The sequence below is a fragment of the Hyperoodon ampullatus genome, assembly GCF_949752795.1.
Source record: "Hyperoodon ampullatus genome assembly, chromosome: 7".
Taxonomy (NCBI): domain Eukaryota; kingdom Metazoa; phylum Chordata; class Mammalia; order Artiodactyla; family Ziphiidae; genus Hyperoodon; species Hyperoodon ampullatus.
The window spans coordinates 59755818-59780993 of NC_136920.1; the positions used below are offsets into that span (position 1 = coordinate 59755818).

Below are 25176 nucleotides of genomic sequence, written 5' to 3' on the forward strand. Positions count from 1 at the left end.
ACAGGGAATAAGTGATAGGGGAGCAATAGCTAAAGGATATGGGGGTTTTTTTGGAGATGATTAAAATGTTCTAAAATTGTGGTGACACTACTGTATTTAAAATGGATAACCAACAAGGACCTACTGTATAGCACAGGGAATTCTGCTCAATATTATGTAACAACCTAAATGGGAAAAGAATTTGAAAAAGAATAGATACATGTATATGAATAACTGAATCACTTTGCTGTACACCTGAAACTATTACAAACATTGTTAATCAACTATACTCCAATAGAAAATAAAAAATTTTAAAAAATTGTGATAATTGCACATATCTGTGAATACACTGTAAGCCAATTGTATTATACACTTTAAATGGGTGAATTGTATGATATGTGCACTTCATCTCAGTAAAGTTGTTACCAAAAAAAATTATTAGAAGAAGAAGATTTTTACAAGACCGTTTACCAAATAGTGTGCCTGCAAGCCAAAAACTTTATATAAAGGTCTATATGATATCCAAAACCATTGAATTGTGTACTTGAAAATGACTAAGATGGTGAATTTTATGTAATATGAATTTATCTCTTTTTGTGTGTGTGTGGCCACACCATGCCGCATGTGGGATCTTAGTTCCCCAACCAGGGATCGAACCCGTGCCCCCTGCAGTGGAAGGGCAGACTCTTAACCACTGGACCACCAGGGAAGTCCCTTTATCTCATTTTAAAATCTTAGGAATACAATATAAATTCAGCAATGAGAGCTCAGTGAAACAAGTCAGATCTCAGATCCTTTTTGATACCAACTCCCTCAGCAGAGAATCCAGAGAGTGATCAAAATCGCATACCAAAAGGGCTCAGTGAGCATACTTGTTTGTCCAAGATGTCCACAGAAGGCCATCAAGTGAAGGTCCTCAAAATTATCTCAGTGGAGCCTTCAAATGTTGAAGGAAGAGACAACCACTCTAATATGAGGAAGAATGAAGCTGAGTTTACTACTTGCTAAAACAAAAGAGAATGATACTTACAAAATATAGTCTTTTTGACAAAGTAGAACCAATGCAAAGGGTTTTGAGAAGTGTGGATTTCAGGGATTGGCAGATTTTCAAAACTGGGCATGTGTTACAGACTAGCTTTTAACTGGTGTGTAGGGATTGATGGACTGTTGGAAGCAGGAGTGGAAGCTTAACTGCTGATGATTACTGGAGTGAGGCTGTGGTTGATTGGCTGCCTTGCAGAAGCTTGGGGCTGTCACAGATTGGCTGACTCAGAGGCATGGCTATTGGAGTAAAGCAGTTCCTGTTTGATTGGGACAGGTTTAAACTAATTCTATGATTACTTGCTTATGGCTTGGAACAAGAGCCAAAGAACAGACAGTGTTTCCTTTTCTTGAATTTGGAGCACAGGAACTTTTTATTCTCAATATCTTCTGTTTCTGACAGCTGCGTCATAATTTAATATAAAATCTGTACTCAGTAGGCAGTCAGGAATTGTGGAAGTTTTTAAGCAGGGAAGTGACTGATGAGATCATTCGTAGACTTGTAAAAGATGGATTATAGAGGAGAAGAGAAAGTCCAGGAAATGGGTTAGAAGGCTGTTGAAAATGCTAAATTTTGGGATGTTCTGAGGCGTAGCCTTATTAAAAGGAAAGGAAAGCAGACTTTATGCTGCATTAACATCTTCCTTTTGATAAGTTATATTTGATATGACTTGTCAAAATGCAAGTGTGCCTTTTGCCATTGTCAGCAAGCTCTGATTCCTGTTCTTGTGTTCCCTTCCCTCTTCCCTTCTTCCCCTGTTCCTCTCTCCCTCTCGCCAAGTGAAAAATTAACATCTATGCCAAGGAAGAATTGCTAGTGAACATCAAGATTGTTCTAATTAATAAATCAGGAATAACTTTAAAACAATCAATTTGAGGAAAAAATGCTCTGATTTCTGACCATTTTCTTGGTTTTCTTAGATAATTAAGTTGAAAGCTGAAGCCCGGCTGGACCTACTAAAGCAGATTGGTGTTTCCGTGGACACATGGCTAAAGAGTGCAATGAACCAAGTGATGGAAGAACTGGAAAATGAGCGATGGGCCCGCCTTCCTGCAGTGACCAATAATGGAACGTTACACTCGGTACGGTTTCTCTTCTTGGATACGATGGGTTGACTTCACTGGAGGATACTATTCTTTGACTATGTAGTCAAACTTGATAATAGCCAAAATTTTAAAGAAAAAATAATGGTTTTGCTAATGGTTTGGGGTTTTCTTCCTTTAGTCTATCACTAATTGAGTTAAATTTAGTGCAGGAAAGAGAGAAGAAAAAAATAGTGCATTTCTTAAAATGTGCAGTGAAAAGTATGTTATCACTAGTAGGTTTATCATTATCCCACTCATTAAGTAGATATGTTTCTTGTCTGGAGGTAGCAGGATAAAAATTTTAGTCTGATGTTTCCAAAGTTTTCAGAGGTCTTCCCAGGGTAATGAAAATAAACATCCAGGGAGTTGTAAACAATCGTAAAGAAGGGAAAGGAACACAGTCTGTGGCTTAGTCTGTTTAGTTCACAAGGGCTGTCACACTCTGCTCACAGTATCTTTCATCAGAGAAACAGTGCTGCAGGTATAGTTTTACAAACAAAGCCAGAACTCAAGCTTAAGTTTTCTTCCTCCAAATCCAGGGCTTTTTCCACTCTGATGTCATCCAATTCAACCTTAGTTTTTCATCCTGGAGATCTGAGTATCAGAAAAGTTCAGTGATTTGCCTGATACTACTACATAGGTAGATATATAATGCCTCCCTGGTCAAACTAAAGTATTTTCTGCTGCTTTCTCCCTACCCATTATTCTCTCTCATCCAGTTTATTTCCATATGGCATTTATTATAATCTATACTTGTCTTCCTCTTTTCTTTTGTTTATTGTCTGTCTTCTCTCGAATGTAATTTCCATGCCTACCTGGTTCACTGCTCTGCACAGCAGAGTGCCTGGCACATAGTAGGTACTCAATAAATGTCTGTTGAAGGACAGAGAATGAATTGATAGATAGATGGAATAGTAGCAAACTAAAAGCTAAAACTCTAATTTCCTGACTTTCCACTGTATTCATAGTGCCTCTTCATTGTTTGTGCCTTTCAGATAAAAGGAATCCTTGCTAGAGAAATTGGCCAAAGTTTAAGAACATTCCTGGAAGTTTTGTCAGTTTTTTCACATAGCATTCTGATTTTCTAATGAGAATACACTTGCATATTTAAAAAGGATTGTGTGTGGGTGTGCATATTAAGGAAAAACAATCTATTGAAGGTTTATTTTTATTTCACTATTAATGGTAATCTAACTGGGGGAAATAAGCACATATCACCCACATAACTTTGGGGTTAGAAGAAATTGCCCTGTTTCTAGTACAGCAGAGTTGCTGTGTCTCATGGAATGTCTCTTACTGTTGCATCTTTTAAAAGTCACAATTTCCATCTAATTCAGTTTATTCTATTGAACAGAACTTATGACGATAGCAAATTCCAGGCACATTCGTGCTTTTGGCTTCTTCAGCAGTACTGTTGGCAACCAATCAACCACATGATTTTCCTCAGACTAGCACCTTTTCTAATTAAATCAACTGGGTAGGCACTTATCACTTATGTGCCTACTTCCTGGGCAAATTGGAGATGACTTGGTCTTTCTCCTCAAAGAGCTTACAACCTGGTAGAGCAGACAGATTTTTATGGATCTTAACAATACATGGCAGTGTATAACTGAGCTATTGTGTAACAAACTCAAATTGCTAACTCCTAACTCATCAACACACCTTGGAAAAAGTCTCTGGGTTTCAGAGATTCTAAGATTCCTTCCAGCTCCAGAATCTCATGATTTTGTGAAATGCTATCAGAAAAGCTTAATATACCTCATTTTATTGCACTTCACAAATAATTGCATTTTTTAATGAAGTGAAGGTTTCCTTTTTCATTATTATTATATTTGTTATGGTGATCTGTGGACAGTGATCTGTGATGTTACTACTGTACTGTTTTGGGGCACCATGAATCTCACCCATTGGGATACTTAATTGATAAATGTTGTGTGTGTTCTGACTGCTCCCCCAACCAGCCATTCCTCTGTCTCTCTCCCTCTTCTCTGGCCTCCCTATTCCCTGAGATGCAACAATATTGAAATTAGCCCACTTAATAACCTACAAAGTGTTCAAGTGAAAGGGAGAGTTGCACATCTCTCAATTTAAATCAAAAGCTAGAAATGATTAAGCTTAGTGAGGAAGGCATGTTGAAAACCAAGATAGGCCAAAAGCTAGACCTCTTGAGCCAAACAGTTAGCCATGTTGTGAATGCAGAGGAAGAGTTCTTGAGGGAAATTATAAGTGCTACTCCAGTGAATACATGAATGGTAAGAAAGCAAAAAAGCCTTATTGCTGGTAGGGAAGAAGTTTTAGAGGTCTGGACAGATGATCAAACCAGCCACAACATCCCCTTAAGCCAAAGCCTTAATCCAGAACAAGGCCCTAACTCTGTTCAATTCTGTGGAGGCTGAAAGAGGTGAGGAAGCTGCAAAAGAAAAGTTGGAAGTGAGCAGAGGTTGGTTCATGAGGTTTAAAGAGAGAAACAGTCCCATAATGTAAAAGTGCAAGGTGAAGCAGCAAGTGCTGATGTGGAAGCTACAACAAGTTATCCAGAAGATCTAGCCAAGACCATTAATGAAGGTGGCTGCACTAAACAATAGATTTTCGGTGTAGACACAATAGCCTTATCGTGGGAAAATATGCCATCTAGGACTTTCATAGTTAGAGAGAAGTCAATGCCTGGCTTCAGAACTTCAAAGGACAGGCTGACTCTCTTGTTAGGGGCTAACGAAGCTGATGATTTTAAGTTGAAGCCAGTGCTTATTTACCATTCTGAAAATCCTAGGGCCCTTAAGAATTATGCTAAATCTACTCTGCTTATTCTCTATAAATGTAACAATAAAGCCTGGATGACAGTGTATCTGTTTACAACATGGTTTTCTGAATATTTTAAGCCCACTGTTAAGATCTACTACTCAGAAAAAAAGATTGCTTTCAAAATATTACTGCTCATTGACAATGCACCTGGTCACCCAAGAGCTCTGATGGAGATGTACAGTGAGACTCATGTTGTTTTCATGCCTGCTAACACAATATCCCTTCTGTAGCCCATGGATCAAGGAGTAATTTTGATGTTCAAGTCTTATGATTTAAGATACACATTTCATAAGTCTATAGTTGCCATAGATAGTGATTCCTTTGATGGATCTAGGCAAAGTAAAATGAAAACCTTTTGGGAAGGATTCACCGTTCTAGATGCTATTTAGAACATTCATGATTCATGGGAAGAGGTCAAAATTTCAGTATGAACAGGACTTTGGAAGAGGTTGATTCCAACCCTCATGGATAACTTTGAGGGATTCAGGAATTCAGTGGAGGAAGTAACTGCAGATGTGGTGGAAATAGCAAGAGAACTAAAATTAGAAGTGGAGCCTGAAGATGTGACTGAATTGCTGCAATCTCATGATAAAACTTCAATGGATAAAGAGTTGCTTCTTACGGATGAGCAAAAAAAGTGGTTTCTTGGGACTTCCCTGATGGCACAGTGGTTAAGAATCCACCTGCCAGTGCAGGGGACACAGGTTTCAACCCTGGTCCAGGAAGGTCTCATATGCCGTGGAGCATATAAGCCCGTGCGCCACAACTACTGAGCCCACGCACCCTAGAGCCCACATGCCGCAACTACTGAGCCTGCGTGCTGCAGCTACTGGAGCCCACATGTCTAGAGCCCCTGCTCCGCAACAAGAGAAGCCACCGCAATGAGAAGCCCACACACCACAACGAAGAGTAGCCCCTGCTCGCCACAACTAGAGAAAGCCTGTGCGCAGCAATGAAGACCCAACGCAGCCAAAAAAATAAATTAATTAAATTAAATTAAAATTTTTTTAAAAAGTGGTTTCTTGAGATGGAATCTATTCCTGGTGAAGATGTTGTAGATTGTTGATATGACAGCAAAAGATTTAGACTATTGCATGAACCTAGTTGATAAATCAGGGTTTGAGAGGTTTGCCTCCAGTTTTGAAAGAAGTTCTACTGCGGGTGAAATGCTATGAAATAGCACTGCGTGCTACAGAGAAATCGTTCATGAGAGGAAGAGTCAATGAATGCAGCAAACTTCAGTGCTGTCTTATTTTAAGAAACTGCCACGGCCACCCCAGCGCTCAGCAACCACCACCCTGATCAGTCAGCATCCATCAACATCGAGGCAAGATCCTCCACCAGCAAAAAGATTACAACTCGCTGAAGACTCAGATGATGGTTAGCATTTTTTGGCAATAAAGTATTTCTTAAGGTATGTAAATTTTTTTAGACATAATGGTATTGCATGCTTAATAACTACAGTATAGTGTAAACATAACTTTTATGTGCACTGGGAAACCAAAAAATTCGTGTGACTCACTTTATTGTGATAATCTCTTTACTGCGGTGGTCTGGAACCAAACCCATAATATCTCCAAGGTTTGCCTATACCAGCTAGAAAAAGAGGAGAGAAGTTTGCCTCATGAAGGAAATGTCATTAAAGATAGTCCTTGAAGAATTTTAACAGGAGATAAAGAAAGGCTTCTGAGTATGAAGGAAGGAAACGAAGGAGATGTCCCTAGTATAGTGTCTGGCAGTGAGTAGTACAGTCTGGTTGTAAGTGTTGAATAAATTGGGTATTTTTGACAACTTTCCCAAAACAGCAGCTCATCTAGAGACATGTCATATCCTCTGTGAAAGGAGCATTTTGCGATCCCATTCCACTCTTTCTTCCCTCTAGTCACTCTTACGGAGGCTGTGTCTTCCCACTTTCAGCTGAGGGATATAACAATATAAATAAAGAAAAAGTGTAGGCATAAAATAGTTTAATGAAGTCCCAATATTTATTTAACCTGATTTTAAATGACAGCCCTGAAATAATTTAGAGGGATTTGTATCTCTTCACACTGACAGCTGGCTGGTGAGGGGCAAGGAGCATAAATACACATTCTGAGGGCCAAATTATTTCTTCCATTATAGATGCCAACAAAAGCATTAGTCATCAGGTTTAGAATTCCCTTCCATCTGGAAAACATGGTTAGTAGTACTGTTAGACATTACTAGTGTAAAGTGCCCTATAGAAGATAAATGTTTTTAAAATATAGAGTCTGTTTACCTTATAGAATAAGGATAGAACTATATTTACTCGAGTATTAACTCTTTGCCTTCTGTATTATGCTGTGGTACAGAATATAGGATTGGGAAGGAAAAAAACAGAATACAGCAATTTTTTTAAAAAAAGAGAGCATTCTACTGATATAATTATTCAGTTGATGGTTAACCAGAGTCTACATACAGCTTCCTATGATTGGATTGCTGCTAGTGGCCCAGTCACCCCTCTGTCACTCATCCCTCCCTTCTCTTATTTTCTTTTTTTTTTTTTGCCAGTCTTAGAATTGTATTTTGGAGGGGCACAGGGTGAGGAACTTGAGAGAATCAACCCTTGCATTTAGAGCACCAGGACTTGAAAAGCCAAGTGCAGTTTTGTAAGTCAGTATTTTAAATAATGCAACCTCTACCAGAATCTCTTGTTTTTTCTTCATCTCCATATTCTCGGAATAGGAATACTGATAGGGCTGTTTTAATTGTACAGCGAATGTGGGTGCAGTGCAAGTTCAAAACAAGTTTGGGAGCTGGTTTACATGAACCTGAGTTAGTTGCTTTGCGATCAACACGGTTTTTCATTCAACAGAATCTCATGGGGCTTCTGGCTGAAGAATTTGCCCTTGTTCCTTCACCTCCAGCCGTTCCTATCCGTCTTCTAACGTTTTTTGGTGGTTGTTTTTTTTTTTAAGTCTTGGTTTTGAAATCATTTCTTCTTGCTGGGCCTCTAACCGGTTCTGTCAGTGGAGGACCCCTTCTTTCTCCCACTGATAAAAACAGGCCCTGCACTGACCCTGAACCTGAGATTTGGGGGTGACCCTTCATGCTGTGCAACTCTGACCTGCCCCTACTGAGATTTGGGGTGTGGGGGTGACCCCTCCGCTGCATAACTGATGTTGCCCCCGCACCCAGGTTGGTCTCTGGGCCTTTCCTTCTCTTATTTTCTTGCCTTCTCTTACTCAAAAACCCATACCCAATTTACAACCTAATTTTGAAATTATGTTAATTGTAGAGTAGAAAGAGTTATATAACTAGATAATAAAAAATTAGGAAGTACAGTAGAGAAAAAAATGACAAAACTCCATCCTTATAACACCACTGTTAGCAACTTGATTGAATTCCTTCCTCTTTCTACTATTCCTTTTTGAACATATTTATCATAATAAAGTTAATTTTGTATACTTTTATTTAACATTCCATATTGATGGTTGATCTTCATAATCATCCTTTTCATGTCTGTATAGTATTCCATTGGGAATGTGTTCACTTAACTGTTCTCTTTAGGTTTAGTATTTATATTGCCTCCACATATTCTAAATAATACTCTTTAAAACATTTGTATGGGGGCTTCCCTGGTGGCGCAGTGGTTGAGAGTCTGCCTGCTGATGCAGGGGACATGGGTTTGTGCCCCGGTCCGGGAAGATCCCACATGCCATGGAGCGTCTAGGCCCGTGAGCCATGGCCGCTGAGCCTGCATCTGGAACCTGTGCTCTGCAATGGGAGAGGCCATAACAGTGAGAGGCCCACGTACCGCAAAAAAAAAAAAAATTTGTATGCATTTTTTTTCATGTTGGGGATTTTTTTCTGTAAGATATGTTCTTAGAAGTAGAACTACTGAGTCAGAGATTTTTAGTTTGAGGTTGGTTTATTTTTGTTCTTTCTGCTCTTTCCCCCCCCCCTTAGATTCTCAAACTATAGCTGACAGTGTTTACGTAACTTCCTTGTCTTCAGCCACTTCCCCCAACTACCATGCCAAGGCATCCAGACAATTACTCTGTTGTGTAGCCTCCCTAAGTATATGAGCATTTTGCAGAGTTGCATAGAAGTAAATTCTAGGGGACTTCCCTGGTGGTCCAGTGGCTAAGGCTCTGTGCTCCCAGTGCAGGGGGCCCAGGTTTGATCCCTGGTCAGGCAACTAGATCCCACATACATGCCGCAACTAAGAGTTCGCAGACTGCAACTAAGAGTTTGCATGCCACAACTTAAGAACCTGCATGCCGCAACAAAGGTCGAAGATCCCGTGTGCTGCAACTAAGACCCAGCGCAGCCAAATAATTAAATAAATATATATTTTTAAAAAATCATTAAAAAAAATAAAAAATAAGTTCTAACTCTACTCATTATGAAGACCATGTTGAATGTGTGTTTGAAAGAAAAGAATAAAGATTTTAAACCGTTAGGATGCTAGTTTGGTTCCCAGCTGCCTCAATAATGCCTTATAGTCCTTGCATCCAACAGGCTTTGTTTTTGTAATACAAAAATCTGTTTGTTGGCTTGAGCTAAATCCCAAAGAAAGAAACAATGGATTTTTGTAATGAAATAAATGTAAACTGTAGAAAATAATGGAACACACCTGCAACAATCTTCAATTGCTTTTATATTTACTGTATTTCCAAATGGGCAGTCGTCTTTTTATTGGACTAAACTCCATACTCAAACTGGCCACACTTTTAATGAAACTAACATTTCAAATTCCCAGTAACATCAGTTTAATTCAATTCAGTAAGCATGTATTGAGCCTGCACTGCTCATGAGACCCTTTGCTAGGCGCTGGGAATTACCTATAATGTCTGTTGAATTGGTGTCCACAGATTGAGGGAACCACTCTCACTTACTGACAGCCAAGACCAAAGTAGGGCACTGAAAAAATGTAGAGCATTTCACTTCTAAGAGAAGTGTCTCTAGCTGTGTTATGTTCTTTGACTTTCTCCATAGCCATAATAACAAGTAAAGTACCTGACACAGATCCTTACATATATTACATGTTCGAAAATATTAATCTGAACCTCAAGATAAGTTGTCTACTCCAGTTCTACCAACTAAGCTTAAAATACTACCAAAAGGAGGGAATTCACATTGGTAAAGCATCTGTTCTGTACCAAGTTCCATGTCAGGCACATTCATACATTATTTCAGTTAATGATCACAACCATCCTGAATGTATTTACAGATGAGAAGACAGATTTAGAAGAATTAACTGTCTCACCCAACAGCATACAGCTAGTAAGTGGAGAGAGCTGGGATTAGAACCCAGATATGCCTGCCTCTAAAGCGCTGCTCTTTACTATACTCTCTTACTCTGTGGATGACCCTTTCTTCCTCTAACCTTTATCATGATTCATTTCAATTGCTGTGCATTTTTTTCCTTTTTTTCTTTTCAGCATCTGGTGAATCACTGACTGCCCTATTTTGATATAATTAATGGTCTTATAGCATCTTCAAATACTGTGTGGCCAGTTGTCATTAAAATTCCCAAGCTTTACTAATATTTTTAACAGTTTCGCTGAGGTATAATTGACATACAATAGATTACACATACTTAAAAGTGTACAATTTGTTTTGTCTGGCTTCTTTCACTCAGCATGATTATTTTGAGTATCATCCATGTTGTTGCATGTATCAATAGTTCATTTCTTTTAATTGCTGAGTAGTATTCTATTGTATGAATATACCACAATTTGTTTATCCATTCACCCTGATGATGGGCATTTGAGTTGTCTGGGGCTATTACAAATAAAACTGCTATGAATGTGTGTTTGGTTGGGTCATACAGTGGCTATATGTTTAACATTTTAAGAACTGTCAGGCTGTTTTCCAAAGTGGTTGTACCACTTTACATTCCCTTCAATAGAGTACTAGTGTTCCAATTGTTCCACTACCTTGCCAATACTTAGTATGGTCAATCTATTTAATTTTAGATATTCTAATAGGTGTGCAGTAGTGTATCATTGTAGTTTTCATTTGCATTTCACTAATAATATTGAGCATCTTCTTTTATGCTTATTTGCCATCTGTATATCTTCTTCAGTGAAGTGTCTGTTCAGATCTTTCAACCATATTTTATTAGGTTGTTTGTTTTCCTTTTATTGCATTTTGAGAGTTCTTTTTATATTCTGGATACAAATCCTTTATCAGATAGATGATTTACATAATTTTCACCCAGTCTGTGGCTTTTCTTTTCATTTTCTTAACAATGCCTTTCAAAGAGCAGAAATTTTTTTCTTTTTCGGTATGCGGGCCTCTCACTGTTGTGGCCTCTCCCGTTGCGGAGCACAGGCTCTGGACGCACAGGCTCAGCGGCCATGGCTCACGGGCCTAGCCGCTTCGCGGCATGTGGGATCTTCCCGGACCGGGGCACGAACCCATGTCCCCTGCATCGGCAGGTGGACTCTCAACCACTGTGCCACCAGGGAAGCCCGAGCAGAAATTTTTTTGATGAAGTCCAACTTATTTTTTTCTCTTTCATGGATCATAGTGTGGTATGATAACTAAGAAATCTTTGCCTAACCCAAGGTCATAAAGATTTTCTTCTATGCTTTATAATTTTAGGTTTTACATTTAAATCTGTGATTCAGTGTGAGTTACATAAGAAGAGTGAGTAAAATTCTTTTTTCTTGTTGTTGTTGAAAAGACTGTCCTTTCTGCACTGAATTGCTTTCACATCTTTGTCAAAAAATCAACTAACCATGTATGTGTGGGTCTATTTTTGGACTTCCTGTTCTGTTTCACTCATCTATTTGTCTAGCTTGACGACAGTACTACTCTGTCTTAGTTATTATAACTTTAAAGTCCTGAAGTCAGATTGTAAATCTTCCAACTTTCTTCTTTCTCAAAATTGTTTTGGATATTCTCGTTCCTTCGCATTTCCATATGAATTTTAAAATCAGTTTTCTACCAGGATTTTTTCATTAGGATTGCAGTGAATCTGTAGATCAGCTTGAAGATATTTGACATCTTAACAATATTGAGTCTTCCAATTGTCTTTAATTTCTCTAAGCAGTGTTTTATAGTTTTCAGTGTATAGGTGTTGCACATCTTTTGTCAGACTTATCTCTATTTCATAATGCTATCGTAATGATTTTTTAATTTCAATTTCTGATTGTTCATTGTTAACCTGTAGAAATACAATTGCTTATTGTATATTGATTTTGTATCCTACAGCATTGCTAAACTCATTTATTAGTTGTTGTAGCTTTTATGTAGATTTTCTCTATAGATAATCATGTCACCTATATATAAAGATAGTTTTACTTCCTTCCATGCTTGCTTTTTTCCCTTCCTGTAACAACTGTAGTCTCCAGTACAATGCTTGAATAGAAGTGGTAAGAGCCAACAGATGTTCTTTCCTTGTTCCCAAACTTAGGGAGAAAGCATTCGGTCTTTCACCATTAAGTATGATGTTCACAGTAGGATTTTTGTAGATGCCCTTTACCATGTCAAGAAAGTTTCCTCTATTTTTGTTTAGTTTGCTGATAGGAATGGATGTTGGATCTTGTCAAATGATTTTTTTCTTTATTAGTTTGTTAATACTGTGAAGTGCATTGATGATTTTTCAAATATTAAACCAACTTTGCATTCCTGATTAACTCCACTTGGATCTTGGTATATTGTCCTTTTTATATATTGATTGGAATTAACTTGTTAAAATTTTGATAAGCATTTTTCTATGTCTATTTATGGCAGATACTTTATTAGTCTATAGTTCTCTTATAATGTTTTTGTCTGGTTTTGGAATAATGCTTGTCTCATAAAATAATTTGAATCCCCTCCTCTTAAATTTTCTGGAAGCTTATGTAGAATTTTTTTCTTCCTTAAATGTTTAATAGAAGTCACAACAGTTACCTGGAACTGGAGGAGGTTTTTCTGAGAGTTTTATTAATTTAGGCTGTGGCAGGTCTTAGTTGCGGCATGCGGGATCTTTAGTTGCGGCATGCGGACTTCTTAATTGAGGCATGCATGTGGGATCTCGTTCCCTGACCAGGGATCAAACCCAGGCCCCCTGCATTGGCAGCTCAGAGTCTTACCCACTGGACCACCAGGGAAGTCCCCTGTGGGAGGGGTTTTTTTTGGGTTTTTTGGGTTTTTTTGTGGTACGTGGGCCTCTCACTGTTGTGGCCTCTCCTGTTGCGGAGCACAGGCTCCGGACGCACAGGCTCAGCGGCGATGGTTCACGGGCCCAGCCGCTCCGCGGCATGTGGGATCCTCCCAGACCGGGGCACGAACCCATGTCCCCTGCATCGGCAGGCGGATTCTCAACCACTGTGCCACCAGGGAAGCCCCCTGTGGGAGTTTTTTAAACAACAAATGCAATTTCTTTAATAGAGATAGGGTTATTCAACTTATTCTTCTTGAATGGACTTTGATCATAGGTATCTTTCAAAGAATTTGTCAATTCCACTTAAGCTGCCAAATTTATTGGCATAAAGTTGCTCATAATATTTTTTATTATTCTTTGATTGTCTGGAGAATCTGTAGTGACATCACTTCTCTTATTCCTGATATTGTTTATTTGTGTCTCCTCTTTTTTTTCCCTGATCATCCTTCTAGAGGTTTATCAATTTGATGTATCTTCACACACAAAAAAACAGCTTTTGATTTCATTGACTTTTTTGCCTGTCATTTTTCCATTTTTTATTTTATTGATTTCTGCTCTGGTTTTTATTATTTCCTTTCTTCTGATTAATTTGGATTTAATCTGCTCTTTCCTAATTTTTTAAGGTGGTAGCTAAGGTCACTGATGTGAGACTTTCCTTCTTTTCCAATATAGGCATTTGGTACAAACATTTCCCTCTACATGTTGTTTAAGCGCCACCATACAAATTCAGATACCACACAAATTCAGATACACTGTGTTATTATTTTCATTCAGTTTTAAATATTTTATAATTGGCCTTTTAATTTCTTCTTTGGGGCTTCCCTGGTGGCGCAGTGGTTGAGGGTCCGCCTGCTGATGCAGGGGACGCGGGTTCGTGCCCCGGTCCGGGAGGATCCCACATGCCGCGGAGCGGCTGGGCCCGTGAGCCATGGCCACTGGGCCTGCGCATCCAGATCCTGTGCTCCGCAGCGGGAGAGGCCACAGCGGTAGGAGGCCCGTGTACTGCAAAAAATAATAATAATAATAATAATTTCTTCTTTGTTTCATGGGTTGTTTAGAAGTATTATTGAATTTCCAAATATTCGGGAATTTTACAGATACCTTTCTATTAATGACATAATTTATTTCCATTGTGGTCAGATAACATACTTGAATCATGTTAAATTTATTGAGATTTGTTTTGTGGCCCATTATATGGTATATCTTGGTAAATGTTTCATGTGTACTTGAAAAGAATATATAATCTGCTGGTGTTAGCTCTTATGTTCTATAAATGTCAGTTAAGTCAAGTGGGTTTGTAGTGTTGTTCAAGTCTTCTGTATCCTTACTGATATTCTCAGTTCTCTACATGATGCCCTGTGCCTTATGAGGTTTTCTGCTCTGTTAAGAGGGAATAGGAAATATTCCCAGACCTATGTGAATGCTGAGGATTGTTCCCTCTAATTCTTTGGGTGGTTCTATTGCTGGCTTCAGGTAGTTCTTGACATATATGTGCTGATCAGTACTTAGCTGAAGACTTGAGGGAGACCCTCTGCAGATTTCCAGAGTTCTCTCTATGCATTTCTTCATTACTCTACCCAGCAAACTCTAGCCACTTTGACCTTCCTGAATTCCCAGTTCCATATCCTCAATTCAGGGAGACCACCACCCTTTTCTTGGGTTCCCTCCTGCTATATCTCAGCTTGGAAACTTTTTTCATACAGTAAGTTGGGGAAATTGTTTCCCATACACCAAGGATCACTAACTTTCATCACATGATGTCCAGTGTCTTGAAAACTGTTCTTTCATATATTTTGAACAGTTTTTTAGTTGTTTCTGGAAGGAGTTTAAATCTGGTCCCTAATATTCCATCTTGCTGGAAACAGAAATCCATTTTACTGATATTTTCAACATCATTTTTTATAATATACTTGTGTTGTGTCTGGAATGTTTACTGTGATCACTTTTCTGTCTAGATGGAATTTGGAGGTTCTGCTGGCCAGTTATATAGGGAGCTGCCTTCCTCTGTGCTGGAGGTCACCGGATTTTTTTAATCTATATTCTCCTTTTCTCATAAAAACAATAATGATGTATTAAGTACCTCCTATGTACCAAGCATGTGTTAAGCGTTTAAGTATTGCCTCACTTAATCCTTATGATAACCTTGTTAAGAAGTAATTGTCTTCATTATAGAGATGAGGTCATTGAAGTTGAGAAGTCAAATAATTTGCCCAAGGTCATATAGCAAGTAAATGGCATAGTCAGCATTCAAACCCAAGTCTGTCAGATCCAGGGACCATAAAGCTGATGAAGCCCTTCAGAGATAATTTTGCTGAATACAAGAGGTCAGCTACTAAAACCAACTTGGAAACGTTCTTTTCTGCCCTTGCAATAAGAGTAAGCATTTTATAACATCTAAGAAAGGAAAAATATTAATACAGCTAGAAAGAATAGTTTTGATTAAAATTCTGTCAGATGACAGGAAGGAAAAGGGTTAAGTGAGCAGTTGTTAAGAAACAGGAAGAATGTGATTTTAGAAATGCTGGGTCAAGAAGGCATTGCAACAGCTAAGTTACAGAGGGTGGAGGAGGAAAAAGGAAAAAATTGTCCTGAGATGACATACTTTGGAAAGCTGCTAGAGCAATGCAAAAGCATGTGGCAGTGACCCCTATTGCTGTCACTGCAACCTTTCAGTCCCTTCCGTGAGAATCAAAAAAATGAACTCAAAATGAAGGAGAAAGAAAGGAATGTTTAGTATCAAACAACGTTGCCAAAATGAAATGTATTGGATTGATTCCCAGTGCCAAAGCACAGTACATATTAACATTCCTTATGCTATATTTTTGGAAACATGTTCTACCCACATTGGCTTTAATTTTAGTTTTTATAGATGTATGGGTATTTTGTTTTGTTTTGTTTTTTGTAATGCCCAGTTTTTTTTTTAATGTCTATAACCTTTACTAGAATGTAAAGGCAATGTCTTCCAAGTATATGTAAATATGTTTAAGTTAGTTTTACGGCAGTTTCCTGCATGTGAACCTCATCTTTTATATGACGCCCTATTGGAAAATAATAGAATCATAAGCCTGAGATAATTTGAAAGGTCAAGATTTGAGTCTGTTTTGTCATTGATCTGACTGACCATACATGAATATTTGTAAGATGAGGCACGTGAGGCACTCAGCTGTGGAGAATTTTCTGTAATAGTTATAAATGAGACTACTACAGGGGCTTTGAAATGGAGGCAATAAATGTGACAAGAAATATGTACTATTTATTCCTCAGGAACCCTCTCCTTCCCCCAGTTCTTTAGAATTTTATTAGGTAAATAGCAGTTGAAGAGAGTCTTTTAAAATGTCAGTGATAATTACACAAGAGAAATCACATTAACTCAATAAAGAGTAGAACTTGACATTATAGGCAACTTATACTTTTTGACTCATTGAATCTCAGGAAATCTCTGACCTTCTTCTCAATTCACCCTTTCCATTTTCACAGGGCCCTCTGTGCACTTAGCATTTGGTTGTGCTCATTTCCCACTCTAGGTTGTGAACTCCTGCAATGCAGACAGCGTCCTTCATTTCATATCTAAGAGCCTAGCTTATATAAGAGCCTAGCTTATAGTAGGTATTTGGTATTTTAATTAATTGTTCTACTGTAAGGCCCAGTTCTGACTCTCCATTCCTTGTATCCTTAATGTGTAAGCATTAGTGCCTTTGCACGTTTAAACATAGGGAAAAGTAGCCAAATAAGTGTTTATATGTAGCTAGAAACCAAGAAACCTTTGAGCCTATTCTGTTTCTTCTTTATTGGATTTTTAATCTAAAAAGTAAAACAGGGGCTTCCCTGGTGGCGCAGTGGTTAAGAATCTGCCTGCCAGTGCAGGGGACACAGGTTCAATCCCTAGTCCAGGAAGATTCCACATGCCACGGGGCAACCAAGCCCCTGCGCCACAAATACTGAGCCTGCGCTGTAGAGCCCGTGAGCCACAACTACTGAGCCCATGTGCTATAACTACTGAAGCCCACACACCTAGAGCCCATGCTCTGCCACAGGAGAAGCCACCTTAATGAGAGGCCTGCGCACCGCAACGAAGAGTAGCCCCCGCTCACTGCAACTAAAAGAAAGCCCGCACACAGCAATGAAGACCCAACACAGTCAAAAATAAATAAATAAATAAATAAATTTATAAAAATAAAAATAAAACATGCCTATTCTAATAGTTTATAGTTCAGAGGTATATAAAAAACACCCCAATCTCCTCTATTCTCCAGTCTTTATTCTTCTTACTTTGCCTACGTCTGTCAGATATTTATGCTCATATAAATATTATTTGTATTTTAATATAATGGACAATACTCAAATACATTTTTTACACTCAATTCGATTTTAATTAATATATGCCTTTTAGCTATGATGGGTAACAATATACATTCAAACTGGGTTAAATTATTTTCCTTGTGCTACATTTCAAAAGGAACCGTGCCCTTTTCTGTGGCAAAATATACATAAACTTTACCATTTAAACCTTTTTTAAATATAAAGTTCAGCGGCATTAAGTACCTTCACATTTTTGTGCAACCATAACTATCATCCGTCTCCAGAACTCTTTTCATCTTGCAAAAGTGAAGCTCTATACCAATTAAACAATAACTCCCCTGGGGCTTCCCTGGTGGCATAGTGCTTGAGAATCCACCTGCCAATGCAGGGGTCACGGGTTCAAGCCCTGGTCCAGGAAGATCCCACATGCCACGGAGCAACTAAGCCTGTGCACCACAACTACTGAGCCTGTGCTCTAAAGCCCATGAGCCACAACTACTGAGCCCACATGCCACAACTACTGAAGCCTGTGCGCCTAGAGCCCGTGCTCCACAACAAGAGAAGCCACAGCACTGAGAAGCCCTCACACCACAACGAAGAGTAGCCCCCGTTTGCCGCAACTAGAGAAAGCCCACGTGCAGCAACAAAGACCCAACACAGCCATAAATAAATATAAATAAAAAATTAAAAAATAACTCCCCTGTCCCCCAACCCCCAAATCCCTGACAACCAACATTCTACTTTCTGTCTCTATAAATTTGACTACTTTAGGTACTTCATATAAGTAGAGTCATACAGTATTTATCTTTTTTGTGACTGGCTTATTTCACTTAATGTCCTTAGGGTTCATCCATTGTAGCATGTGTCAGAATGTCCTTCCTTTTTAAGGCTGAATAGTACTCTGTTGTCATATACCACATTTTGTTCATCCCCTCATCTCAGTGGATGCTTGGGTTGCTTCTACCTTTTGGCTATTCTGAATAATGCTGCTATGAAGATTGGTAATCAAATATGTGTTCATGGGCTTCCCTGGTGGCACAGTGGTTGAGAGTCCGCCTGCCGATGCAGGGGACATGGGTTCGTGCCCCAGTCCGGAAAGATCCCACATGCCGCGGAGCGGCTGGGCCCGTGAGCCGTGGCCACTGAGCCTGCGCGTCCGGAGCCTGTGCTCCGCAACGGGAGAGGCCACAGCAGTGAGAGGCCTGCGTACTGCAAAAAAAAAAAAAAAAAAATGTGTTCATGTCCCTGCTTTCAGACTCTTTTGGGAGGAAGGATTGAAAGAATAGAATAGAAATTAAAATTGAAAAGAATTGAAAGAATAGAAGTGAAATTGCTGGATTATACGGTAATTCTGTTAACCTTTTTGAGGAACCATCATACCATTTTCCAAAGCAGCTACATATTTTACATTCCTACCGGCTGTGCACGAGTGTTGCAGTTTCTCCACATCCTTACCAACACTTAATTCCTGGGTTTTTTTATAATAGCCATCCTAATGGGTGTGAAGTGGTATCTCATTGTGGTTTTGATTTGCATTTCCCTAATGATTAGTGATGTTCAGCATCTTTTCATATGCTTGTTGGCCACTTGTATATCTTCTTTGAAGAAATGTCTTTTCAAGCCCTTTGTCCATTTTTGTTTATTTATTTATTTTTTGGCTGTGTTGGGTCTTCGTTTCTGTGCGAGGGCTTTCTCTAGTTGCAGCAAGCGGGGGCCACTTTTCATCGCGATGCGCGGGCCTCTCACTATCGCGGCCTCTCGTTGCAGAGCACAGGCTCCAGACGCACAGGCTCAGTAGTTGTGGCTCACGGGCCAAGTTGCTCCGCAGCATGTGGGATCTTCCCAGACCAGGGCTTGAACCCGTGTCCCCTGCATTGGCAGGCAGATTCTCAACCACTGCGCCACCAGGGAAGCCCCTTTGTCCATTTTTGAATTGAGCTGTTTTTTGTTGTTGAGTTTTAGGCATTCTTTATATATTCTGGATATTAATCCCTTATCAGATATTTTTTTAATCTTTTTTTGTTTTTGTTTTTTTTTAGGCTGCGCCAGGTCTTAGTTGCAGCACACGGGATCTTCATTGTGGCATGTGGGGTCTTTAGTTGCGGCGTGCAGGATCTTTTAGTTGCGGCATGCAGGCTTCTTAGTTGTGGCATGTGGACTTCTTAGTTGCGGCCTGCATGCGGGATCTAGTTCCCCGAACAGAGATCGATCCCGGGCCCCCTGCATTGGGAGCACGGAGTCTTACCCACTGGACCACCAGGGAAGTCCCAATCCCTTATCAGATATGATTCGCAGATATTTTCTTCCATTCTGTGGGTTGCCTTTTTACTCTGTTGTCCTTTGATGCACAAAAGCTTTAAATTTGATGTAGTCCAATTTGTCTATTTTTTTTCTCTTGTTACCTATGCTTTTGGTTTCATATTCAAGAAATCATTGCCAAATCTGGTGTCATGAAGCTTTTCCCCTCTGTCTTCTTCTAAAAGTTTTATAGCTTTAGCTTTTATGTTTAGGTCTTCTGTCCATTTGAGGGTTTTTTTGGTTTTTGTTTGTTTGTTTGGCCACGCCATGTGGCATATGGGATCTTAGTTCCCAGGCCAAGGATCGAACCCACACCCCCTGAAGTGGAAGCACAGAGTCTTAACCACACTGGACCGCCAGGGAAGTCCCGAGTTAATTTTTGTAAGATAAGGGTCCAACTTCACTCTTTTACCTGTGGATATCCAGTTTTCCTAGTATCATTTGTGGAAAAGACTCTCTTTTCCTCATTGAACGTCTTGGGACTCTTGTCAAAAATCATGTAACCAGGGCTTCCCTGGTGGCACAGTGGATGAGAGTCTGCCTGCCGATGCAGGGGACATGGGTTCGTACCCCGGTCCGGGAAGATCCCACATGCCGCAGAACGGCTGGGCCCGTGGGCCATGGCTGCTGAGCCTGCGCGTCCGGAGCCTGTGCTCCACAATGGGAGAGGCCACAACAGTGAGAGGCCCGTGTACCGCAAAAAAAAAAAAAAAAATCATGTAACCATATATGTACTGATTTATTTTGGGGCTTTCTAGTCCCTAACTCATTTTTAATGGGTGTTATTTATCTATGATATGAACACATCATAGTTTATTCAGACATTCCTCTACTGATGGACATATAGGTTGTGTCCAGGCTTTTACCACTACAGGCAATGTTGCAGTAAACATCCTAGAATATATCGTCTTACATCCTGGTGCTTTTATTTCTCCATAATCGATTCACAAAAGTGAAATTGCTAGATCAAGTGTCACGTTTAGTTTTTAATTTCAGTAGGTGGGGGTTCTTTTCAAGGATGTACAGTTTACATTCCTACCAGCCATAGCTGAAAACCTGTTTCTCCACATCATTAGTAGCACTTAGAAATCTTTTTACTGTTTCCTAATATGATCAGTTTAAAGTGGTAAGAGGCCTTCATTAATCAGTATTTAACTGACTCTTGGTTTTAAAAATAAAAAAAAACTCTGTCCTTTCATAACATGAAAAATGCAAGTGAGAACAGAACAGATACTTTTCTGCAGTTGATAAGTAAATTAACATTTTGAAACAATCAGGTTTTAAGTGTTTTTCCTGCTCTCATCCATTTTCTTGAAGTAAGCAAGCTAGCCAATGGCTTCTGATTTTTCCTAGCTTAATGCAGATACCGAAAGAGAAGAAGGAGAAGAGTTTGAAGACAACATGGATGTTTTTGATGACAGCAGTTCCAGCCCTTCTGGCACCTTAAGAAATTATCCACTCACCTGCAAAGTTGTTTATTCCTATAAGGTTTGTATTTCTCTAACATACTTCTCATATTAAATTGTGACAACTCTGAAGATACAAGTAACTGTATCTACCCAGCCTCTTATACTGTACTTATCATAAAATTGGTGTTCAGTTCATATTAGAGGCAACATAACATAATGGGAAAGAGTCCAGGCTCTGACGTCAGACTGCCTCGGTTAAAATCCTGTCTCTGACACTTACGATCTACATAACCACGCTAGTCCCTTGCTCTCTGTGAGCCTCAGTTTTCTTATCTATATTATGGGGATAATATTATAGGGCTAGTTTGAAGACTAAATGAGATACCACTTTTATAGCAAAGCATTTAGCACAATGCCTGACATCTAGTAAATTTTCTGTAACTAGAACTCTTACCCTTATCAATTGCCTGACACAAGACCCTCCTTTACGATAGTTCTCAAAATTGGTATTAAAATAAAATTGCTTGACAGAGCAGTTTTGTTAAACTTTACCTTTCCTAACCTTAATATAACCACCCCTTATTTCCAGGTTAAGCAGGGATCTGGATAAATAGATTCCTGAACTTCCAAACCTGATTTGGTATAATAGTTCTTAATCTCTCTCACCCCTGCCCTGCTTTCACATTAACTTTTTACTCAAACAAAGTAAATTGAGTTTCAGTTCCCCGGTTCCTCTCTTTTCCTTACTCCCTTCATCAATCACTAGCCAGTCCTGTTGAGTCCACCTCCAAAACATATCCTGAATCCATTCACATTTCGCATCTTGGTCTAGGCCACTGCTTTGATTACTGTAAAAGAAAAAAAAACCCTAATAATTGGTATCCCTTCTTCATATTTGTCTACCAACAGTCCACTTTCCACTCTGCAGCCAGAATTATCTTTAATACGTATAGGAGGTTATTTTATTCCCCTGTCTAAAACCCTTTATAAGCTTTCCATCACACAAAGAAAAATAAACTCTTCACGAGGGTCTATAATGTCCAGATTGATCTGGCCCCTGCAAATCTCCTTAGCTTCATGTCAGACCAACCCACCCAGCCCATGCACTACACGTTAGCAACTCTGGCTGCCTTTCAGTCTTCAAAAGCACTACGCTCCTCTCTGACTTGACAGCTTTGCACTTGCTGCTCCCCTACCTGGAACTGTCTTTTCCCAAATCTTGGTTGGCTGCCCACTGCTCTTCATATAGGCTCAGCTCAAATAGTGCCTCGTCAGGTTTCCCCTGACCACCTAAATGCATAGCCAACTCCCCAGTCACAACTCTATCCCATTGCCCTTTTGTCCTCATGTATTTACTATATAGCACCTATCACCAACCAAACTGAATCTTGTTTGTTTTCATACTTCTTTATCTGACTCTCCACTAAAGGTCCATGAAGGCAGAAACCTTGTCTGTGTACCTTGTGTATGCATCTTCAGCACCTAGGACAGTGCCTGGCACATAGTGGGTCCTCAGGAAATAATTGTGGAATGAATAAATGAATGATGTAAGGAAGGCATGAACAAATGAATCCCTTTCATTTTAATGAATGGCATTAATTTAAATGAATTCCTTTCATGTTAATGCCATGCTTAAGGGACAACAGCAGAGGAAGGGTCTGAAGAGAATCTAAATCATACATGGGACAGTCTCACTCCTACCACCACCATCCCTGGAGAGCCAAAAGCTGATATTATTTACTCCTCAATATCAGTGATTACCAGACTTTTTTTCATTTAACATCCTTTTATTATATATTTAAGTTAACAATACTTCCTCTTTTCTAAAAGGGTTGGGATTTTTTTTTCCCAATGTAAACTGTTTTGATAACCTTTTGAAAATTTGAAGTCATCTTCCAAGATACTTGTAAGGTGTTTTAAAGTATTATAAAACTTGGTTGGGATTGTTTCCCTATCTTCCGTCTCAGTATTATATTTACTTTGAAGTTCCAGAATTAAAATTTAAGGTCCTTAAACAGAGAGGGTCCTAGGTATCTGAGTGATTATTACATCTGAGGAATTTTACAGATGAGGTAGCATTTCAATGGGGTCATGAATAAGATCTTTCTAGTTACAGTGATAAGGTAGGGAAGGGAAAGAGCCTTATAAGCAAACAGCAGATACAGAGACACAGTTTGATGAGATAATAGGGTGTTCAGGAAATGTTAAACTCAGTGATGTGTGAGCATCAAGTGTGGGAAATAGAGCAGCTGGAAGTAAAGATGTCAGATAGACCTGTAGATCAGACTGAGTTTGGCTTTTATCCTGGCTGAAGGAAGCCATTGGGTGTCCTAAAATCAGACTGGGCTTTTAAATAAGGTAACCCTGGTCATGGTATAGATATTCCAGAGAGGGAAGATTAGAGTGGAGAGAGAGTAACTATAAACCTAGTTGTGATTCCTATGGTCCAGACCAGCAAAGAAGGCCTAAGTTAATCTGGTGAGAACAAAGAAAAGCTAAATTTAAGTAGTAGTTTCAAAAGCCTTAAAAATGCTCATAACTTTGACCCTACTATAGTATATATCCTAAGAAAGTGACCCACAATATAGAAAAACATTCTGGATACAAAATGCTCTTTCATCATAGTACTACTTTATAATAGCAAAGTTGGCAGTCCAATAAGGAAATAGTTAAATAAGTTAACCATTCATATAATGTAACCCTAACAAAATTTTATGAAGATAATTGAAAATTATATTAGAGTTTTTTATGTAAGAAGAAATATGTCCAAAAAGTAAGATACCAAATTGTATTACCTTAAGGTCTTAATTATACATATTTCTAGCTTTTCTACAGTGAACATGTATTACTTTTGTAATCAGGAAAAATCGTATTGTTTTAAAAGAAAACAGGAAATTTACAGAGATGGTGGTGGGAGTGGTGTGAATGGAGGGCATGGCTGCTTCTGGGGTCCTGGCTGCCACTGCGTATTAGGACTTCATGAGGTAGTGTGAGACCACGTGTTTATTTAATAACTATTTACTGACTACTCGCTGTCTTTAGTTGGGATAAGTGAGAAGAATTACATTCCCTGCCTTAAGTAAGTCATTCTAATAGGAAGCGCACAAGTGCAAACAACTAACTTGAGTGCCAAAGTAGTCAGTGTTAGAGGGATGCTCAAAGCCATCTAAGAATAAAAGGAGGAAAAAGCAACCAGCTCATTGTGGGTGGTCTTGGAAAACATATAAGCTGGGCATCAAATCATGAGTAATAATAATAGCTAACATTTATGAAGTCCTGTATGCCCGGTATCATACATATATATATTTTTTTTTCTAATCCCTTCAATAACCCTATAACGAAGATATTATCAACCAACCCATTAATTCAACAAATATCAGTATGTGAGCACCTTCCATGTACCATGCTGTGCTCTTTTCTAGGCTTGGGGATATAGCATTGATGAACACAGACAAAAAATCTCTGCCCTCGTGGAGCTTACATTGTAATAGGAATAAAAAAGAAAACTGAGGCTCTAAAAGGTCTTATGGTCACTTGCCTGTAGAAACAGACTGAAGCTGGACTTGAACTCACAGTAATCTAAATCTAGTCACCATATGGGAAAGAGGGAGCAGGGCCTGCTGGAAAGAAGGAACAGCCTGATAAAAGCATAGAGGCAATAAAGAACGTGGTATGTTCAGAGAATAGGGAATAGTTTGCTGGGGCCAAAGCATCAAGAGACCACAGGGTTTTGAGTGTCATGCAAAGGGCTTGACCTTGTCAAGTGGAAGAATTGGTCACTGCTTAGGTATGGTATGATCAAGCTAGTGTCTGCTTATATAACAATGTTGGACAACTTGCATGGACCTTCATGACTTTTTTTTACAAGGGCAGCATTATATTTAAAGGTGTTCTTAACACTCCTGCTTTGCTGTCACACACTGAAATCTGGTTGTGTTGATAACTTTTTAAGTTTTGCCACAGAATTTGTTATGTAGGTGCCTCTTGCTGGTATATTCAAGGCATAGTGTGGTTTCAGATTAGTGAAAAAATTCCATTGGAGGGGGTTGGTGGTGGTGGTGGTGGGATGAATTGGGAGATTGGGATTGACATATATACACTAATATGTATCAAATAGATAACTAATAAGAACCTGCTGTATAA

General features: G+C 39.1%; 1 protein-coding gene across 2 annotated transcripts in view; it reads left to right on the plus strand.

The window, feature by feature from the left end:
* The window catches only part of FCHSD2 (FCH and double SH3 domains 2), a gene marked incomplete at both ends in the record, with an annotated part of 298329 nt that overhangs the window by 267088 nt on the left and 6065 nt on the right, over positions 1–25176 (plus strand). For both annotated transcript variants that reach the window (XM_079708869.1, XM_079708870.1), the window contains 2 exons: positions 1942–2103; positions 20978–21112. In XM_079708869.1, coding sequence (XP_079564995.1) covers positions 1942–2103; positions 20978–21112 — 297 coding nt within the window. The remainder of the gene's footprint in view (positions 1–1941; positions 2104–20977; positions 21113–25176) is intronic.